Source organism: Palaemon carinicauda, chromosome 4 (assembly GCF_036898095.1).
Source record: "Palaemon carinicauda isolate YSFRI2023 chromosome 4, ASM3689809v2, whole genome shotgun sequence".
NCBI lineage: Eukaryota > Metazoa > Arthropoda > Malacostraca > Decapoda > Palaemonidae > Palaemon > Palaemon carinicauda.
Window position 1 is genome coordinate 27,872,253 of NC_090728.1, and position 18,082 is coordinate 27,890,334.

General features: G+C 41.7%; 1 protein-coding gene across 4 annotated transcripts in view; it reads left to right on the forward strand.

Moving 5' to 3' along the window:
* Positions 1 to 18,082, forward strand: part of LOC137639843 (calpain-5-like) — a 257,729-nt gene that overhangs the window by 180,942 nt on the left and 58,705 nt on the right. For 2 of the 4 annotated variants that reach the window (XM_068372097.1, XM_068372098.1), the window contains 3 exons: positions 5,425 to 5,481; positions 6,499 to 6,576; positions 16,613 to 16,816. In XM_068372097.1, the coding sequence (XP_068228198.1) occupies positions 5,425 to 5,481; positions 6,499 to 6,576; positions 16,613 to 16,816 (339 nt within the window). The remainder of the gene's footprint in view (positions 1 to 5,424; positions 5,482 to 6,498; positions 6,577 to 16,612; positions 16,817 to 18,082) is intronic. The other 2 variants (XM_068372099.1, XM_068372100.1) reach the window with 1 other exon arrangement.

The window sequence follows — 18,082 nt, forward strand, 5'->3', positions numbered from 1 at the left end:
ATATGATTCTCACTCCTAGTATGGAAGATGGCAGCTTCGTGTGTTGATTCTCCTGAGACTGCATTAAAGATGGAGGCTTGGCTTAAATTAATGCGCAAGTAGCATTGTCTCCATTATTAGTATTGATTCTCAGTGATATCATGTTATCTGTTGCCAGATGATTTTTAGCATTGAAGGTGCAGTGACGGGGTTCAATAGAGCTTGAACCCATGCATCTACCTTATACACAATGGGTTAGTGCTTTGCACATTGAAACACTGAACCTAAAACAGAGGAAACGGAATTTCTTTGGTAATTTTGTCGTATCGGTTTCTCTGCTCTAGCTTTTACAGGAAAGTCCTTGGAGACTACACAGCCCCTCCCCAAAACTAGGTTTTTGCTTTGTCAAAACCCCTCTTTTTTAATAAACTACTTTTGAAATATTTCTTATTTATGTATACATGGTATATCATTATTGGAATGAATCTTACCTGGCAGTCATCATGCTTTAATCATTGAAACTACCAGCTTCTAAAAGTTAAAGAAAATCTACCTTGCTCTTTTTCCCATCTCCCCCTCCCCTGTGATGACTAGTACACCCAATAGGTGGTACCACTGGGTGAATACATCAAAGGCCTAGTAATATCAAGAACTTCGTATAATTGTCGCTGGCCACACCAGGTAGACTGGTCTCTTCTGTTCTAACTTGATATAATGTTTAGAAAATGGGTAATTTGATAGTAAAATTTGAAGGCATTAAAATGTATGATTGTCTGTTTTTAAGATAGGTACAGTATGTACCCATATGGGACTACAAGAGTTACCGATAGAGCCAAGTAAATTGAATTCCTTTTCCTACAATAAAAAAAAACTTAAGTATGTGTATATTAAAAGGAAAGAAAATGAGATTTTTTAATTTTAGGGGTTAATTAAAATAACAGTTTAGGAAGGAAAGGCAATAAGAACATAAAGGGTAATTGGCAAGCACTATATACATTAGTTATATTGTAATTGGATGACATTCAAATCCTTTCGACAAATAAAGTGCTCTTAATAATATTATATAACTTGAAGCTCTAAATGTATACTAATATTGCATGTTAAATGTGTCAAAAATATTTATGCTGTTCTTCATCATTTGCAACATAAATACTGTAGTAACATCACACTCCACTATTCATTATGCCAACCATATGATTTATTTTACTAGTTATAGAGTGTTTCCAAGATTTCATGAGTTCCACACTTGACCACTAGATTAAGTAGTACAGTTTAAAATATCCATGCCAAAGTTAAACTTTAATATATCATGAGCCTGCATATGGTAAAGCTGAACTTTCATATGGGCTTTCAATTTTTTTAATTATCATTGTGGCTAATGGTGATCTTCAAATCTGTAATGCCTTTTGACTGGAGGTAGCATATTACACCAAGCATAGAACTGACTTTCATAATATAGAGGGCATCATCAACTATTTTCTAATTTGGCCTCCACTTTCTAGTCCCGGGTTTATGTACAACTACATGTCGAATACATTTTCTTTTGAAACTTATGTTGGTATAAGGTAACCAAAAACAAAAAATTGTAGACCAATTCCATTAAATATATGATACTTTAATTTGTAGCCAAGTACATGAACCATATATTTTTCCTACTTGCTATTTTGTGTTTTATGCATTTTTGACTGATCATTAGAGCAAACTGTCTCTTTATGAGTTTTTGGACCCCCTCATATAAAGACAGTTATTGAGAACCCCATTGGGAAACCAGAGTTTTTTCGAGTGGGGAAATGCTAAAAGCAAGTGATTTGCTTTAATAATAATGGTCAGAAATGCAAAACAAATACAAGAACCAGTTGGAAAAATGTATGGTCCATGTAAGTGGTTGAAAATTAAAGTATCATAATTATTTAGGATTTACTTCACATCATTCTAATGGTTTTTGCTCCAAAGTGGCTAGTTACACTTGCAAAACTAAAATTACATCACTGCTTCTATGTTCTGGCAAGTGGCACACGTTGAGCTGTGCTCACAGGTCCCTTGTGTCATTAATTTGGGGATACCTGTATATTTTTAAACTTCTAATGGTTTTTGCTCCACCGTGGCTTGCTGCACTCGCAAAATTAATATTACATCACTGCTCCTATGTTTTAGCATTTGAGCTACTTTCAAATGAGCAACAATAACTGTATACTCAACGGAGAGCGTTTTCATCAAAATTGAATGCCGACATAGATGAAATTACAGTAACGTTTTAAATAGATTGTACTTTCCTCTTGGAGGGTAGATAAGCTGAAACTGAAGGGGAGGGTCGAAAAAAAATGGCTTTTATCAAACAACATCCCGGAACTTTTGCATAAATATTTGCAGGCTTGTAATTGGTTAAAAAAGCCAGGTTATGTTTGCATCACACAAAAAAAACAGAACAGCTGGCAAAAGTTAATGCAAGCAATACATGTCCAATTACTTACCATCAGTCTCCCAAATGTAAACAATGGAGTTTGAGTGAGAAATAGACTTCATATTTTAATCGGCCAATATGCAAGTTATTATGCCCCAGCCCCCCTTAAACACAGAGAAAATGCCTAACTAGCTAGCGTTTGTCCATTTCTTATAGCAAATTCCAGTTTTACTTGTAATTTAAGTATCATATATTAACCCCAATTCCTTCTGTTGCTAACAGCACCACCCACAACGAGATAAGGTTGTTTTTTTTCTAAATGCAGGAGGTAGTAGTAAGAACTGTAGTTAAGCCAGTTTGGTGTCAGACACCTCTTTTGAGAAGAATAGCAATGTTAGATACATTGTTTGGTTTTTATTCTGTGAACGTTCAGCAATTGTAAAATGAGATAAAAAATATTGCATTTCTAATTAATGATACTTGGAGTTGACATAATGTAAGTACTGTTTTGACAGAGAGCAAGGTAGCAGTTTTGTTCTATGCCAGATGTACCCTACCATTGCAGTATAGCTCATCCCACTTCTTTGTGCTTCACCAGTAATAAGTCAACTTTCAAAATTGGAATTACATCACACTTCTAAATCTTCTAAATAATTACCTGGGCAGAATTGTATCTATCGCAGAATGTCCTCTGTACACTTGGTGATAACAGTTTACTGTAATAAGAGTTGTAATAAATGTATTTACCTTGGCTAAGATATATATTCATCAGAAGATCTACAGTAGTTTTATTATGATTGAGTCTTGATATAGCAGTGGCCAAAGCTTCTGAGAGCAAAAGCACAGGCAATTAAAGGTCAGACGTGTCTGGTTTTAGTTCCAATTTCATCAGAATATCAGCTGGAAAAGCCCAACCCCTCACTTTGATACCCAACCCCCCCTACCGTGGTGACCAACCACATTAGTCACCTTCTCAGTAAGGAGCTTAAATTCACGGGTCGAGGCGGTACCCAATCTGCTACCTTGCAAATGCAAGGTGAGTGTGTTACCACTGTATTAATCAGTAAGTGATGAATATTTAGATTAAACAGCCGACCCATTTACTATTGAACCTTTTCTGCAAACTACTCTTTCAAAATATGTTTCCATATTACTTACAATACCAAGTAGAGAATTTAAAAGTATTCAATTGTTTAAGCGAGTGGTTGTGTGTTTAAATTCATAGCCAGTTAGAAAATCGATAATTTTGTTGCTATTTGAAATACGTAGTCTTGAATAATTGTCAGTGTTTAATGATAGGTGACCATTGTTCCATTTGTTTAGGTTCTACATAAAGTTCACTTGATTAGGTAGCAATTTCTAAACATTCTAAATTTCAAAATTAGATTTCTAGATAGAAGAATGAGGGGAGAATCCAAAAGAGAAAAGTTTATGGGTAACCCTAATCTTATTCTTTTAGTTTAGTTGATTTGAGAAACAGTACAGTATCAGATTGTAGACAAGCAGCTACAGGTTGTTTACTAATTTTGTGGTGAAACATAGAGAACAGTTCTTTTCTGGTTGGGTTTGTCTCAGGTATGGAAAAGCTCTCTATCAGATTTTGTTTTGTATTATTGGCCTCTTGTTGAATTCAGATCAGATCCATATTATTGCTAGCAGAACGCAAGTTAAAATGATCTCGTGAAGACAGGTTTTGACTTCTTATAGTAAAACTTCATCCTTCCAAGCATCTTATATTCTCAGTAGTAAAGATAGTGTTAGGAATAATGATAGGCCCTCTGGTTTCAAGCATGCAGAAGGGCTGATTAGTTTCATTATTAAAGATCAAGGGGGTTCCAAAGAATAACACAAATTATGAGGAGTTTAGGGAGTTAGATTTAGGTGATACTGTACATAAGGGCTCATAAGATTTTACTTTAATAATGGCTTCAATTACGAGTATTCAAAGGTATCAAATGCAATTGGAATCTGTGATAGAAGAACGGGTCAGTAGGCGATACATTATTCTTCTCTTTAACTTAGGTTTATGGATCAGCTCGTGAACATAGTGTGTAATTACAGCGTAGTAAACCACCAAGTCAATTACACAAAACTTTATATAATTAAATCTTGTTTAGTGCTTAAGATGTTGGGGCTCTAGGCCAGTGGTAATGCCTAAGATACTTGGGAATTATTTGTATGGTTAGCATACAATTATGGAAGGTAAAGAGCATACAGTTTTCTCTCGTAATGTCACAAAAATCTACTCGGTGGTTTAGTTGGGAGTTTTGATATATTACTGAAGGAAATTTTTAGTGTTATGGAAGGTAAAGCATAGAAAATGATTAATCGTTCCATAATCAGTGCAAACATAGAATATTAACCAGGTTTATAAGATAAGATGTTTCAAGTTGGTTTGATTATGATTTAAATTTGAAATTTATATTTCATCTCATTTCATCACATATCCACCTTCAATATTCCAGGGAAGTCAGCATGATGACTACCATCATCATCACCATCACCTCCTCCTCCTCCCACTTACTTACCTGTTAGTCATGTAATTCCCTTCCTCCTTCTTTATCTGATGTCAAGATACTCCGATTATATGAATTCCCATGGTATTAATAGGCCAACAATGTGTTCACCCAGTAGTGCCACCTACCAGGTCTACTAATTATCACAGGGTAGGGGGAGATGGTATTGAGAATGAGATAAAATTTGACTTTCTTTGTTAGAGGTAGAAAAGCAGGTGGCTTTGATAATTAAAGCATGATGATTACCAGGTAAGTATTTAAATTATATATTTTATTATTGAAATTAAGTTTCTCAACAAGGACTTGTAGTTTTGAGTATGTATTCTGAAATTTGAGTATGAATTAGGATAGTGGAGATTTTGATCATAGTTCTATTTTTTATGAGTATGATATGAAATTTCACATCTTTAGTTGTGGCACATCAACATTTTATCACAGTAACCAGTTATTGGGAGTTATTGGTGGTAGAGCATGCATTTTCCAGACATCTGGTGCATGTATTCACATACAAATTATAATTACTTTCAGTAAGAAGGGAAGTGGATTTGTGTATACTACCTCGCAACTGACCAAAATGTACTCCAGGTGAATACTGTATTTGTATTTAAGTGCGTGTTTCACAAATGTTCACACAATAAACCTGTAACTGCAGTGTAAAAAAATTTTTTCTTAAGGGTTAGCAAAGGTTAGCTTTGGTGTAAAGAATTGTTATACAGTACTGTAATGTAGAATATCTCCATGGTATTTACCCATATAAATTTCCCTGAATATTTCATCTTAAGCACTGCTTACTTTTGTCTATTATCAAGGAAAACAAGGCATCTTAGCTTCTTATTTTCTTTACATCAAGCATTTAATCAACTGATCTTTTATATGTAGGTAAATACCAATATACAAGAGTGTTTGGTCAAGAATTCTAGTGAATTTCCTCTTCGTATTGTGGTATACAGTATAAGAAACCTGCATAACAAAGCATAAGTTGGTAGGTCAAAGGTGCCGTCTAAGGTTTACAATTATTATTTATGGTAATTATTTATCAAAAATTGCAACGCAATAACCATCGGTGCAAATATTTAAATGATGCAAATGACTGAGAATGTACTGTATAAATGTACAAATTTCATTTTTGTTTATTGGTATATTCTACATGTAGAAGATGTTATATGATGCATACTTATACAGTAGCAGCTTCTTTCGTTGCAGTAATTGCATAGAAATAAATTGTGTTCTAAAGACTGCCTAGGCATGAATCTTTAGTTATGCCTATTTTACTGTAGCTGCACTAGCACAGAACCTATGTTGCCAAGTAATGTTTGGAAAACCTTATTTAAAATGCTTATGACCTCTTTTTAAGATTGATACTAAGTACTTTAGTAATTTTCCTAAATCACAGACTTAACCACCCATTAACAGATGTTAATGCTATATCAACCTATGCATGCATGTGTCTTTGCTGTTTGTTTCTTGTTAACTCTCTTGTTTCAGGAATTCAAATTTAATTTGTCTAAATATGTTGAAAAAGCAGTAATAATGTATTGTTTATAATGTTAGTTAAATTCTATTTGAAGCAATTCTTCTAAAAAGCTTAATTTTTACATTCAGGTCACCAGAGTGGTCCAAAGTCTCTGCATCTGAAAGAGAGAAGTTGGGGCTTACTTTTGAAGATGATGGAGAGTTTTGGTATGTCTATTAGATTAAATCTTTATATAATTTTAATACTGTACTTTGAGTTTGTTCCGTAACTGGAATACAAACCACGCTATTCAATTGGGGTATTACTTTCGGCGTAGCTGAAATGACGAGCCATTAATTTTTAACGAGGGTTTACTACCCACACCGCTAGTTAGCGGGGGTCGGGGAGGGTAGCTTACTACCCCCCTCTCACACACCTGTGCTTGAGCTCACTTTGCTCTCGGCTCGGATGGTGGTCGGACGTGTCCGCTCTCATCCTCGCCGTCATTTGGCAGCCATTTAACTGCTTTTGTCTTTTCTTTTTCTAGTTCTGTATATGTGAAGTTGACCTCTGCGATCATGCGCACCTGCCCTAGGTTTCCCCACCGCCCCTGTGGAACATTCATGTCGGCGGTCGAGACTGATCCTCACGCCCTTTGTCCTTCTTGTAGGGGCCAACGGTGTGATAGCAACAACAGGTGTAGAAAGTGGTCTACCTCCGAGTGGGAGAGGTTTTCGCGACGACAGAGGAAGAAGTCCAAACGGGATATTTCTCCTTCGAAGGTTACTTCGAAAGGAGAAAAACCCAAGGCCTTTTCTTTCGTTGCCCAAACCTCCTCTGAAGCTCCCACTCGGTCGGTCTCTTTCGAGAGACCGTCGAGTGGTAGCGTAGACCCATGTACCGTTTACCAACCTCGGGACTCGAGAGATGACGTTGCTTCCCCTAGCGAAGCAGCTTCACCTCTCCCCCTGGGGGAGGATATGTCACTAACCTCCTTATTTCAGCTTTGGTCCTCCTTGGGGTGTTCGGGTTTGCCCTCCAAGGGGTTTGCCCTCCAAGGAGGTTTTGCTTAACTACATCTGACTGGGTGCCGCTGTCAAGCAATCGTCGTCACCATCAGAGGTTGATCTTCTGTCTCTTGTCGACGTTGTGGTGTCAGAGGTATCCAATGCGGTATCACCCATCACCTCTGCCTCTCCAAATTCTACGGTAGCTGATAGCTTAGTTTCTCCCATTCCTGTTCAACCTACGAGGGAGAAACTAAGTCCATTATCAGTCTCTCCTGCTAGTGTTTCTCTCCCTCGGGAGAGTTCACTTACAGAGACTCCTCTTTGGAGGACTGCAGAAGGTCAGCTTGCTGATCCAACGGCCCCCAGAGGGCGCACTTGTCGGAAGGCTCGCCTTCCTCTTCGCCTTAGAGGCCTTCCTTTGCCTGCGGTGAGGAGGCGCCTCTTTGGTTCAACATCTTCGATGCAGTTCACCGCAGAGGAGCCTTGAGACCAATCATCTATCACTGCTCCTGCACTGGTCCTGGACCTTTCTGCAGATCGTTCGCGATCTCCTTCGGTGGAAGGTCATCCTTTTAAAGGACACGTCGACCTTCCATCCGACAGACCTGCCGACCTGCTGTCACCATTTCTACATGGGCCTAACAAGGCTCCACCTAAGCACGCTATTGCGCGCCAAACACATTCGCGCTACGCGCAAACGAGACCTAACGAACGCTCCTTAGTAGCTCGTCAGGCCTCATCACTAAACCCTAACACAGGGCATCAAGGGCGTATGCGCCAAGCCCACGCATATGCTCCAACAGAAGCATAGCTCCATCACGTGCTATGCGTGCCCTCATGCGCATATGCGCCCATGTTCTCCTGCGCGCCCTGCGCTTACGCCCCAACATTCTCCTACGTGCCCACCTGCGCGCCATCAACCTCCTGCGCAATGGCGCTCTCCCGCGCGCATACGCGCCCAACATTCAACTCTCCTGCGCGCCATGCTGCGCATCATCATACGCGCCATGAAAAACCTGCGCGCCAACGATCTACTGAAAGTAATACTTCGGGGAAGTCAGCAATGCTGGCTTCTCCCACGCGCCAGCCTTCTCCCGCACGCATCCGCAAGGATACGCGCACGTGCCCTGCGCACGCTCGCCCATCCTCTCCAAAGGATGCGCGCCAACATTCTCTCGCACTCCCGCGCGCCCCACATGATTCAACTGCGCACCCGCGCACTAGGGATCTTTCTCCTGCGCGCGCGCCCTACGGCTGGTATACATGCGCGCAAATTCTCTCCCGCACGCCCGCGCACTCAACGTATTAATCCTGCTAACCCGCGTGCGAATACTCTCCCGCACGCGCTCTCGCCCCAACAGTCTCCCGCACGCGCGCCCATGTGCTAACAGTCTCCCGCGTGCCAGCCCCGATATTCTCCCTTGCGCGAGCGCCATTATTCTCCCTCACGCGAGACTACTGAACTACGCATGGCAAGGTCGCCATCGCCTCATTCCCTTCCCCGCAAGCGCATACCGCTGCACATTGTGGGAGAAGGGAAACATCCAGAGGGGTCCAGGATCCCAAAGCCACCACAGGCGAACCCACCAATGATGGGGACTCCTCCCATGGATCCTTCAATCCCTGTCTCTTCAAGGGGTATGTCTGACAGCGCATCTATCAGCCAACAGCACTGGTTCGGTGCACTGATCAGAGCCGTAACGCAGGCTTTCAAGCCTGTCTTCTCTGAATTGGGACACAGAACCATGGCTTCTTCTACCCCTTTGAAGAGAAGAAGAGGAGTTCCAGACGCGGTCACTTCCCCAAGGGCGAAACTGACTCCACGCAGACCTTCGAGGCAGGTTCCTTCCTTTCCTCAGACTGCCTCCCCTTCCCTTTCGGACGAAGATTTCCCGTCCCCAAGGCAATCACGTAAAGAGAGACTTTCCTCTATCGCACCAATAGGGGAAACCTCTCCTCGCGCCGAGGGGTCTACTCAGTTAGGGATTGAAAGGAACTTGCCACCCTCATCAATGTTGGAGTCCTACATCCTTCCCAGGAAGGAATCTAAGGACGCCAAAACATTGCCGAAGTCCTCTACTAGGACTAGGATGGAGCCAGCTAGCCACTCAGGGAATGTCCGCGACTCTCCCCAAGAAGAGCCTTTGGGGATAGAAGGAGACTTTGCTGCAAGTCCTACAGCAGGAGAAGACCAGCAAGAGTCAGAGCATGCGTTTTGCAAGTTTTGACTCTAATGAGGGCTCTCTACGGGTTTTCCGACCCAGAGATCCCTCCTTGAGAGGGCAAGGACACGGTCTTGGACCGTGTCTTTGGTACTCAAAAACCCTCCAAGACCAGTGCAGCACTGCCCTGGTCTCAAGGGGTTAAGCGTACCAGGGACAAGATCTCACAACAGCTCTCCGAGATGTCCTCCTCCAACCGTTTCGGTGCCACCAACAAGCTCCTCCCACCTCCTCGCGTACAGTAGAGGAGGTACTTCGAGATCCTTTAGGAGCCTTGTTTAGCTCCTCCTCTTCACCACTCGCTGGAAGAGCTAACCAGGGGAGTCCCTCTTGGGAGACTCTCCAACCGGCGGGTCTCGTTCTCGGCAGCCAAGATCCTCAACCAAGAGAAAGTTGCGAAGTGTGCTATGCAAGCCACGCGATATCTGGTTGGGGACCTTAGGTATCCTGATACGTTCTGAGGATTTGTCCAAAAACGTACCAGGAAAGCTATGGAAACCTACCTTCCTCTCAGGTACTCGCACGATCGAGTTTCTGGCCCACCAAGTCTCGAACTTGTGGGCAAATACCATCCTGAAAAGTCGGGATGCAGTAGCTTTGAGATTCCATCAGAAGGTCCCTAGCACCGAGATCAATAGGCTTAGACATTCCTCCCTGGAGGGATCCATCTTGTTCGAGCCTAAGGATGTGGAACATGCCGCTGAGAGGTGGAGGAAGTCTCATCAAGACTCCCTCCTTCATAGGGCTTTAACATCCAAGCCCTATAAGCCTCCAGCACCACAGCAGTCCCGTCCAGTCAAGACCACTAAGAAAGGAAAGGCAAAAAGACCTCCAGGGGAGGCAAGAATCCTAGAGGGAGCAGCCGAGGCCGCAAACACTAGAATAGGCAGTCCCCCTAAAAGTCCTTCAGGGGAGGCAAGACTCCTAGAGGGAGCAGCCGAGGCCGCAAACACTAGGATAGGCAGTCCCCCTGCATGTCCACCAGTGGGGGGAATGCCTACAAAGTTGCTCAAACAGGTGGAAGCAACTCGGGGCCGATTCCTGGACAATCTCCGTGATCAGTCTAGGATATCGTGTCCCGTTCATGACATTTCTACCTGCCCTGACGACGAATCCAGTGTCATTGAACTCCCTTGCCATGGGATCGGCAAGGGGGCAAGCCCTTCGGGCAGAAGTCCAGACCCTGTTGAAGAAGGGCGCTCTCCAAGAGGTCCTCGACAGATCTCCAGGCTTCTTCAGTCGACTCTTTATTATTATTATTATTATTATTACTAGCCAAGCTACAACCCTAGTTGGAAAAGCAAGTTGCTATAAGCCCAAGGGCTCCAACAGGGAGGCGTCTGGAGGCTGGAGACCAGTCATCGACCTCTCAGCTCTGAACAAGTTTGTTAAACAAACTCCGTTCAGCATGGAGATGGCGGACACGGTTAGATTAGCAGTAAGACCGCAAGACTTCAAGTGCACACTGGACCTAAAGGACGCGAACTTCCAGATCCCCGTCCATCTGTCTTCAAGGAAGTACTTTAGATTCAGCCTAGACAACAGAAAGTACCAGTTCAAGGTGCTGTGCTTTGATCTCTCCACAGCACCACAAGTCTTCACCAGAGTGTTCACCCTAGTATCATCTTGGGGACACAGGATTGGCATCCGTCTCCTCCGTTATCTGGACGACTGGTTAATCCTAGCAGACTCGGTGTCAACCCTTCTTCAACACCGAGACAAACTTCTGAGACTTTGCCAAGATCTGGGGATCATGGTAAATCTCGAGAAGTTTTCACTGCTTCCCACTTAAAGACTGGTATACCTAGGCATGATTATAGACACCACTCTCCACAAAGCCTTCATATCAGACGACAGGATAGCAAGGATGAGGAAGGTCGCAAGACCTTTTCTCAGACGAGAAGAACTTCCAGCCCAATCGTGGTTACGTCTCCTCAGTCACCTTTCATCGCTGGCCCGTCTAGTTCCGAATGGTTGCCTCAGGATGAGATCCCTCCAGTGGCGACTCAAGTCCCGGTGGAATCAAGCATACGACTCCCAGGACATCCAGATCCCCATGGGACCTGCGGAACTGACGGATCTCCAGTGGTGGGTGGCAGACGAGAACCTACGAAAAGGAGTGGATCTTCTCATCCTCCCCCCGGATTTGATGCTGTTTTCGGGCGCTTCAAAAAAAAGGATGGGGGCCCCACATGCCGCACCACACGACCTCAGGCCTCTGATCAGAGTCAGAAAAGTACCTCCACATAAATCTCCTAGAGATGAAGGCCGTCTTTCTGGCCCTTCAACAGTTCCAACAGTACCTGGCAAGTCACCCTGTGGTGGTGATGAGCAACAACACCACAGTAGTGGCCTTCATCAACAAACAAGGAGGTACTTTTTCGCAGCAACTATCCCATCTAGCAGTAGAGATACTGAGATGGGCCGAAATCCACTCGATACCACTATTGGCACGCTTCATTCCGGGCAAAAGGAATGTACTCGCCGACAACCTGAGCAGAGCATCTCAGATAGTGAGTACCGAGTGGTCTTTGGATTATCTAGTAGCCAACAAAGTCCTGACTTTGTGGGGTTCTCCGACTGTGGACCTCTTCGCAACGGCCTTGAACTTCAGGCTCCCGCTATACTGTTCCCCAGTCCCAGACCCCAAGGCTCTCTGGTAAGATGCTTTGAAATAACATTGGGACAACATCGACGTTTACGCCTTTCCCCCGTTCTGTCTGATGAGGGTACTCAACAAGACCAGAAAATCAGTCAATATTTCAATAACCCTCATAGCTTCGCTATGGCATCACGCAGAATGGTTCCCGGACCTTCTGGAACTCCTAACGGAGCCACCAAGAGAACTCCCTCCACGACACAATCTACTCAAACAACCACATGCCAACTTCTTCCACAAAGCCATAGCTTCACTACGGCTTCACGCCTGGAGACTGTCCAGCATCTCCTCTTTGAGAGAGGATTTTCGCAACAAGTTGCGATCAGGATGTCTGTACACCTGCGAAAGTCTTCAGCAGCAGTCTACCAGGCAAAGTGGAAAGTCTTCTGTTGGTGTCATGGAATGGGTATCTCTCCACTCAATGCCACTATTCCAACAATAGCGGAGTTCCTCATGTATTTGCGTGAAGAAATGCGCCTTTCAGTCTCGGCAGTGAAAGGCTATCGCTCAGCCTTAAGTCTCGCCTTCAGGCTGAAAGGAATGGACATTTCCTCATTGCTAGAACTTTCTCTACTCATACGTAGTTATGAACTTACCTGCCCTCAGTCGGAAGTGAGACCTCCCCCATGGAACGTGGTTCAAGTTCTCAGGTTTCTTAAGAGACCTCCATATGAACCATTACGCCAGGCATCAGATCGCCACCTAACCTGGAAGACGGTATTCCTGCTAGCTTTGGCCTCAGCCAAGCGAGTCAGCGAACTTCATGTTCTCTCGTATGAACTTGCCCATTCAAGGGGATGGAGGTAGGTAACGTTCAGCTTCGTCCCTAAGTTTATTGCTAAGACTCAGAATCCAGGAGTAGTGGATCCTCGATTCAACTCCTTCCAGATTTCTAGTCTCCGTACTGTAACAGATGACCCAGACCATCTCTTACTATGCCCAGTAAGGAGCTTGAGGCTGTACCTCAAAAGAACAGCCGCAGCCCGTCTTCATGTGCCAGCACTATTCGTCAGCACAGGAAGGACTAAGAGGAGGGTCACCAAGAACACCATCTCTGCATGCATTCGCAGGGTCATTCGCAGGGTCATTGACCTGGTACTGAATCCAGACCCTCCTCCGTCACGTCGCCCCAGAGCACATGATGTCAGGGGCATAGCTACGTCCCTGGCCTTCAAAAGAAATTTTTCAGTGACGCAGGTTCTTCAAGCTGGGGTGTGGAAACGTCAAACAACGTTCACATCCCACTACCTGCAAGACGTGACCCACAGGAGACTCGATATGTTCTCTATCGGTCCTGTGGTGACTGCACAACAGCTGGTTTAAAACCTCAAGCTCCTTATTGGAGAAGTAGCAGAAGGGTGAGGGCATTGTTACCCGGTTTTAGTCTGCATGAATGAAAAGGTTTGACTGGCCCTTATTCTTTTCTTCATCATCCCCTCTCTTGGGGAAAGCAGCATTCTGGGTTCTCTGCATAGCTGACCTCAAACCACTGCAGGTAAATCATGCTCCCTTGTGTTCCTAGTATTAAGATTAATACTGTTACGTCCCCATACCCTGACAAGGTGGTATTGGGAAAGTCCTAGTCTACAAGTTTCCATCTAAAGAACTTCAGAACAACTTTCTAGGACACTTCTTCATACCTTCACACACAGCTTGCGTAGGCCGCAGACCTTGTGTAGCAAGGTTCTAGCGAAGTGCAGGGACTCCTTATTTCTTGGGTGCTTACACACTCAGATAAGGAGTCCCCGGGCAAAGCCAAAAGCCAGACTGGCTGGGACGTCCACCCTTCCTAATGGGTGAGTCACCCCTATTAAATAGCGTGGTTTGTATTAAAGTTATGGAACAAATGACAAATTTGTAGATAATTTGTATTTTTCCTAACTATACAAACCTTAGCTATTTAACCAAACTTGCCCGCCAGCCCTATTCCCCTTGAAGTCCTACCTCTAAGCAAAGTGAGCTCAAGCACAGGTGTGTGAGATGGGGGGGTAGCAAGCTGCCCTCCCCTACCCCCACTAACTAGCGGTGTGGGTAGTAAACCCTCGTTAAAAATTAATGGCTCGTCATTTCAGCTACGCCGAAAGTAATACCCCTGTTAAATAGCTAAGGTTTGTATAGTTAGGAAAAATACAAATTATCTACGAATTTGTCATTTCACTAAGCTTGTAAACTAGAGAAGTACGTGTTTCTGAATGATAAATCAGTTACCTAGTATATTTAGAAAGGCTGAATATTTTATCCTTTAGGATCATATCAACACCATAAGTAAATTATTCTTCTGATTGCTAGCATTTTTGTCACTAAGCACTGTATAAAGAATACCTAAAAAAGAATCGTCAGTGAATTCAAAAGAAGTGTTTCTTTTTTCATAGTTTTTGAAGGGAGATTTCTTCTTGAAGGATATACAATATGTTTTTTAATAGATGCTTGTACTTTATCATTTATCAGAAGGTTGGACTTCTATCATTTTTTCCCCTTTCTATGAGTCCCACTTATAAGTATAAACCCTCTTGTTGTTGAGATGTGGGAATTTAAGTCTAGCTTGTTTAACACTTTTAATGGATATTTATCCTTTGTTCTGATTTCTTTGATATGGTTCTCTTGGTTAAGTTAGCTTATGGTACTTTGAATGTTAGCTTAAATATTTCTTATTTGCATTTACGATTTAAGATAACACAATATATCTGTATGGTGATTTGAATTTCTGTTTGCCTCCAGACTCCTAATACATTACCTTGCTGTTGGATAGTGGTCTTTAAGAAACAACTACTTCTGAGTTATGAGTTGCAACTTGGCCCTAGATAGTTGAACTAAATAAGATTGGCTAGGCTTTCGTACCTCTTTTCCTCTTCCTTTTTCTCAATGTAGATCAGGATGGATGTTTTGTTCAGAACATGAGCACATGTTTTAATATGAATTGGATTATTCTAGAAAAACATGCTGAATGTATGTATGCAATGGGGATCTCTTACATCAAAACTTGCCTTCAGTGCTGTATGTGTGACATCAATAGTCTTATGACCCCTAAAGCCCTTTGGATAAAGTTTGTATCTAAAATAATTAGTAGAATAGTCAACAATTGTGACAAGATAACTAGTAACTTTTAATAATATAGGTACATAATAGATACTTATCAACAGTTAAACAATTAACCAGCCCATGAGGGAAAGTTATAAAACAAAACCTTGGTGACCAACCCCGTACTTGAGCCACTCATATGGTAGGCCTAAAGAATTTCTTGTTAGCACTTTTGGTATAGCATGGTAATTTTTCCTTCTCACATTAAATCTAATACTATTTCATCACAAAGATCGCTATACAGGTACTCATATAATCTATACTGTAATTATACACTGCTTCAGCAGGCGAAGCATGTCTTATGCTTGTCAAAATTTGACCCATAAGTATTACGTGTATCACAGACTACACAAACTCTTATTCTAGAATACCTTGAATAATAGGTAAATACTTAATATAACATTATCATCAACAGTCTTGATTAAAACTTTTAAAAAATCTCTCTCATGAAAGTAGTATTATACAAAAGTTGTCATCTGGATGCCAGACAAAAATAGGAGGAGGTTTCTAGATGGCAGCCTTGAGGGGTATTTTATTGTAGAAGTAACTCTAGAGATATAACATAAGTCTTCTAATTTTGAGTCTTTCAACCAAACTGTACTTGCAAAATGTATAATAGATTGTGGGGTAATACTTATTGAAATAGTTTTTTTTTTTTTTTTTTTTTTTTTTTTAAAGAATATCTCCATGAAAAGACTTTCACTAAAGATGTTGGTTATGTGGTTGTTTTAATTATTTAAATGTTTCTTTTAGATTCTATTATATATATTATTAAGTGACTGGTAGGCCTTTTAGTATTTTCTATGATTTTAGGAGGTAGCCTTTAAATAGGATATTAAAATGTGAATACATATATTCTTAAGATTTATGGGAAATATATTTTAGTCCATTTATAAATTTCCATGTAGCTAAGATTATAAAAAAAGTATGAATTTATGTTGCAACAAGTAAAAATTCAATAAACTTTTTTGACATACCCATCCTTGGATCTGGTCTAGCTAGTAAAATTTATCATTAAAGTATTCCATAACTTTTTTTTCTTAAATTACGAGCAAATTCTGAAGTAACATACCTTGTTATACATATTTAAAGTTACTGTTTTAGTAAATATAATTTACCTCAAGGATTCCTTCAACAGGTTAACCTTAACAACAGTCTGATTTGCTTGACTGTGTCACAAATCTTATTTCAATAAAAATGTGAGCTTAGATAACTTCATAAGGTAGATAATTGTAAATTTAGAATGAATGCTGAAAAATATTTTTTTAATGCCTTTTTTTTTATTGAATTTCAGGATGACCTTTGATGACTTTGTCGAACACTTTACTGATCTCTCCATATGCTTCCTTATCAATACCAAACTACTTAGTCTTAGTAAGACATGGCATGAAACTACATTTTATGGGGCTTGGACGATAGGCATACGTGGCCATAATGCGGATAGAGCTGGTGGCTGTACAAATCACAAAGAGACATTTTTACGGAATCCTCAATACAGGTGAGTTTCTTCTTATAATACAGGTACAGTATTACTTTATGGCATTATTCTTTTATGCCTAGAAATTACAGTAGTTTATTTTTTTAAAAGTAATCTATGGTAGTAAAATCACATTGTAAGTGGATGGCAAAAATCACATTGTAAGTGGATGGCACCATTATGATTGTTAAGCATATTTTGAGTAATTTTTTTTCATTTTTAACTACTAATGGCAGCTCTCCTGTGAAAGTATGGTCATTTCAATGTACTTTACCTTGAATTCACTTTGCTAATACCTCTGAAGTAAGAGCTTCTTGAGCTTTGAATTAGTAACAACCACTTTGCCCCATTTGTCATAACAATGGCTCTCCCTTGGTGCCCAGTGCTGATCATCACAGTGTTCCCATAGCTGGTCCCCGCTGACCCACTAAGTCAATATCTTTGAGTGGAAGAGCTGGTAATTCGTGCTTGTTTTTCAGTAGGCAATGGAGGAGGTGAGAGATCCGTCACTTAGATTTGGTACAGTTGCGTGTCCTATGGATGCTTCGGTTATAGCCAAAACAGTCGAGGGTTCAGTCCTTTCTCACTGTGGGTTATCCTCCACCTGGGAAGGCTCCAGTGGGGGATCTTCCTTCCATTCAAAGTATTGCAGGTTCGGTAGCGAGGGAAGGCGGCAATGGTGGCTTTTTACATGGATGTAGTGGAGGGGCATTCAATGTGAAGCCCCTGGTAATCCTGTGATGGATGCCCCTTTTGGCCAGAGTCAAATATTTTTTAAGTACAAGCTTGCCATTTGATGATGTCTAATTTGAGAACCTTTAGGCATTTCCCAAATAACGATGAAAGTTCAAGGATTCTTCTCTCAAGGCATGTCTCGGCTAACCTCAAAAGAGTTTATCTTGATGTCATATAAGTTTGGTTTCCTTTTAGACCATAGTTGGCTCGATGCTTCTGTGATTGGATGGACAGTGTCAGCCTAAAAAATTTTAATGTTTTTGTTCAAAAAGTGAAAGGACATCTGAGTCAGTGAGGGAGGTGCTGCTGAAAGAATTTCTTTGCCCAAAGAATGTCTTTTTTTCCGGGGTAGATCGGAAAGTTTGAGGGATTCAGGAAACTGAAAGATTTTCATGAAGTCTTTGTCCCTAAAAAATTGGATGCTCAAGTAGATACTAATCAGTTGGGTAACTTTTTTCCTTTGGTTGTAAATCATCTTATGACTGTAGAATTCTGTTCCCAGCAGACTGCCTAATCTAAGGTCTGTCATGTCCTTTTAGGGAGTGGGAGCAA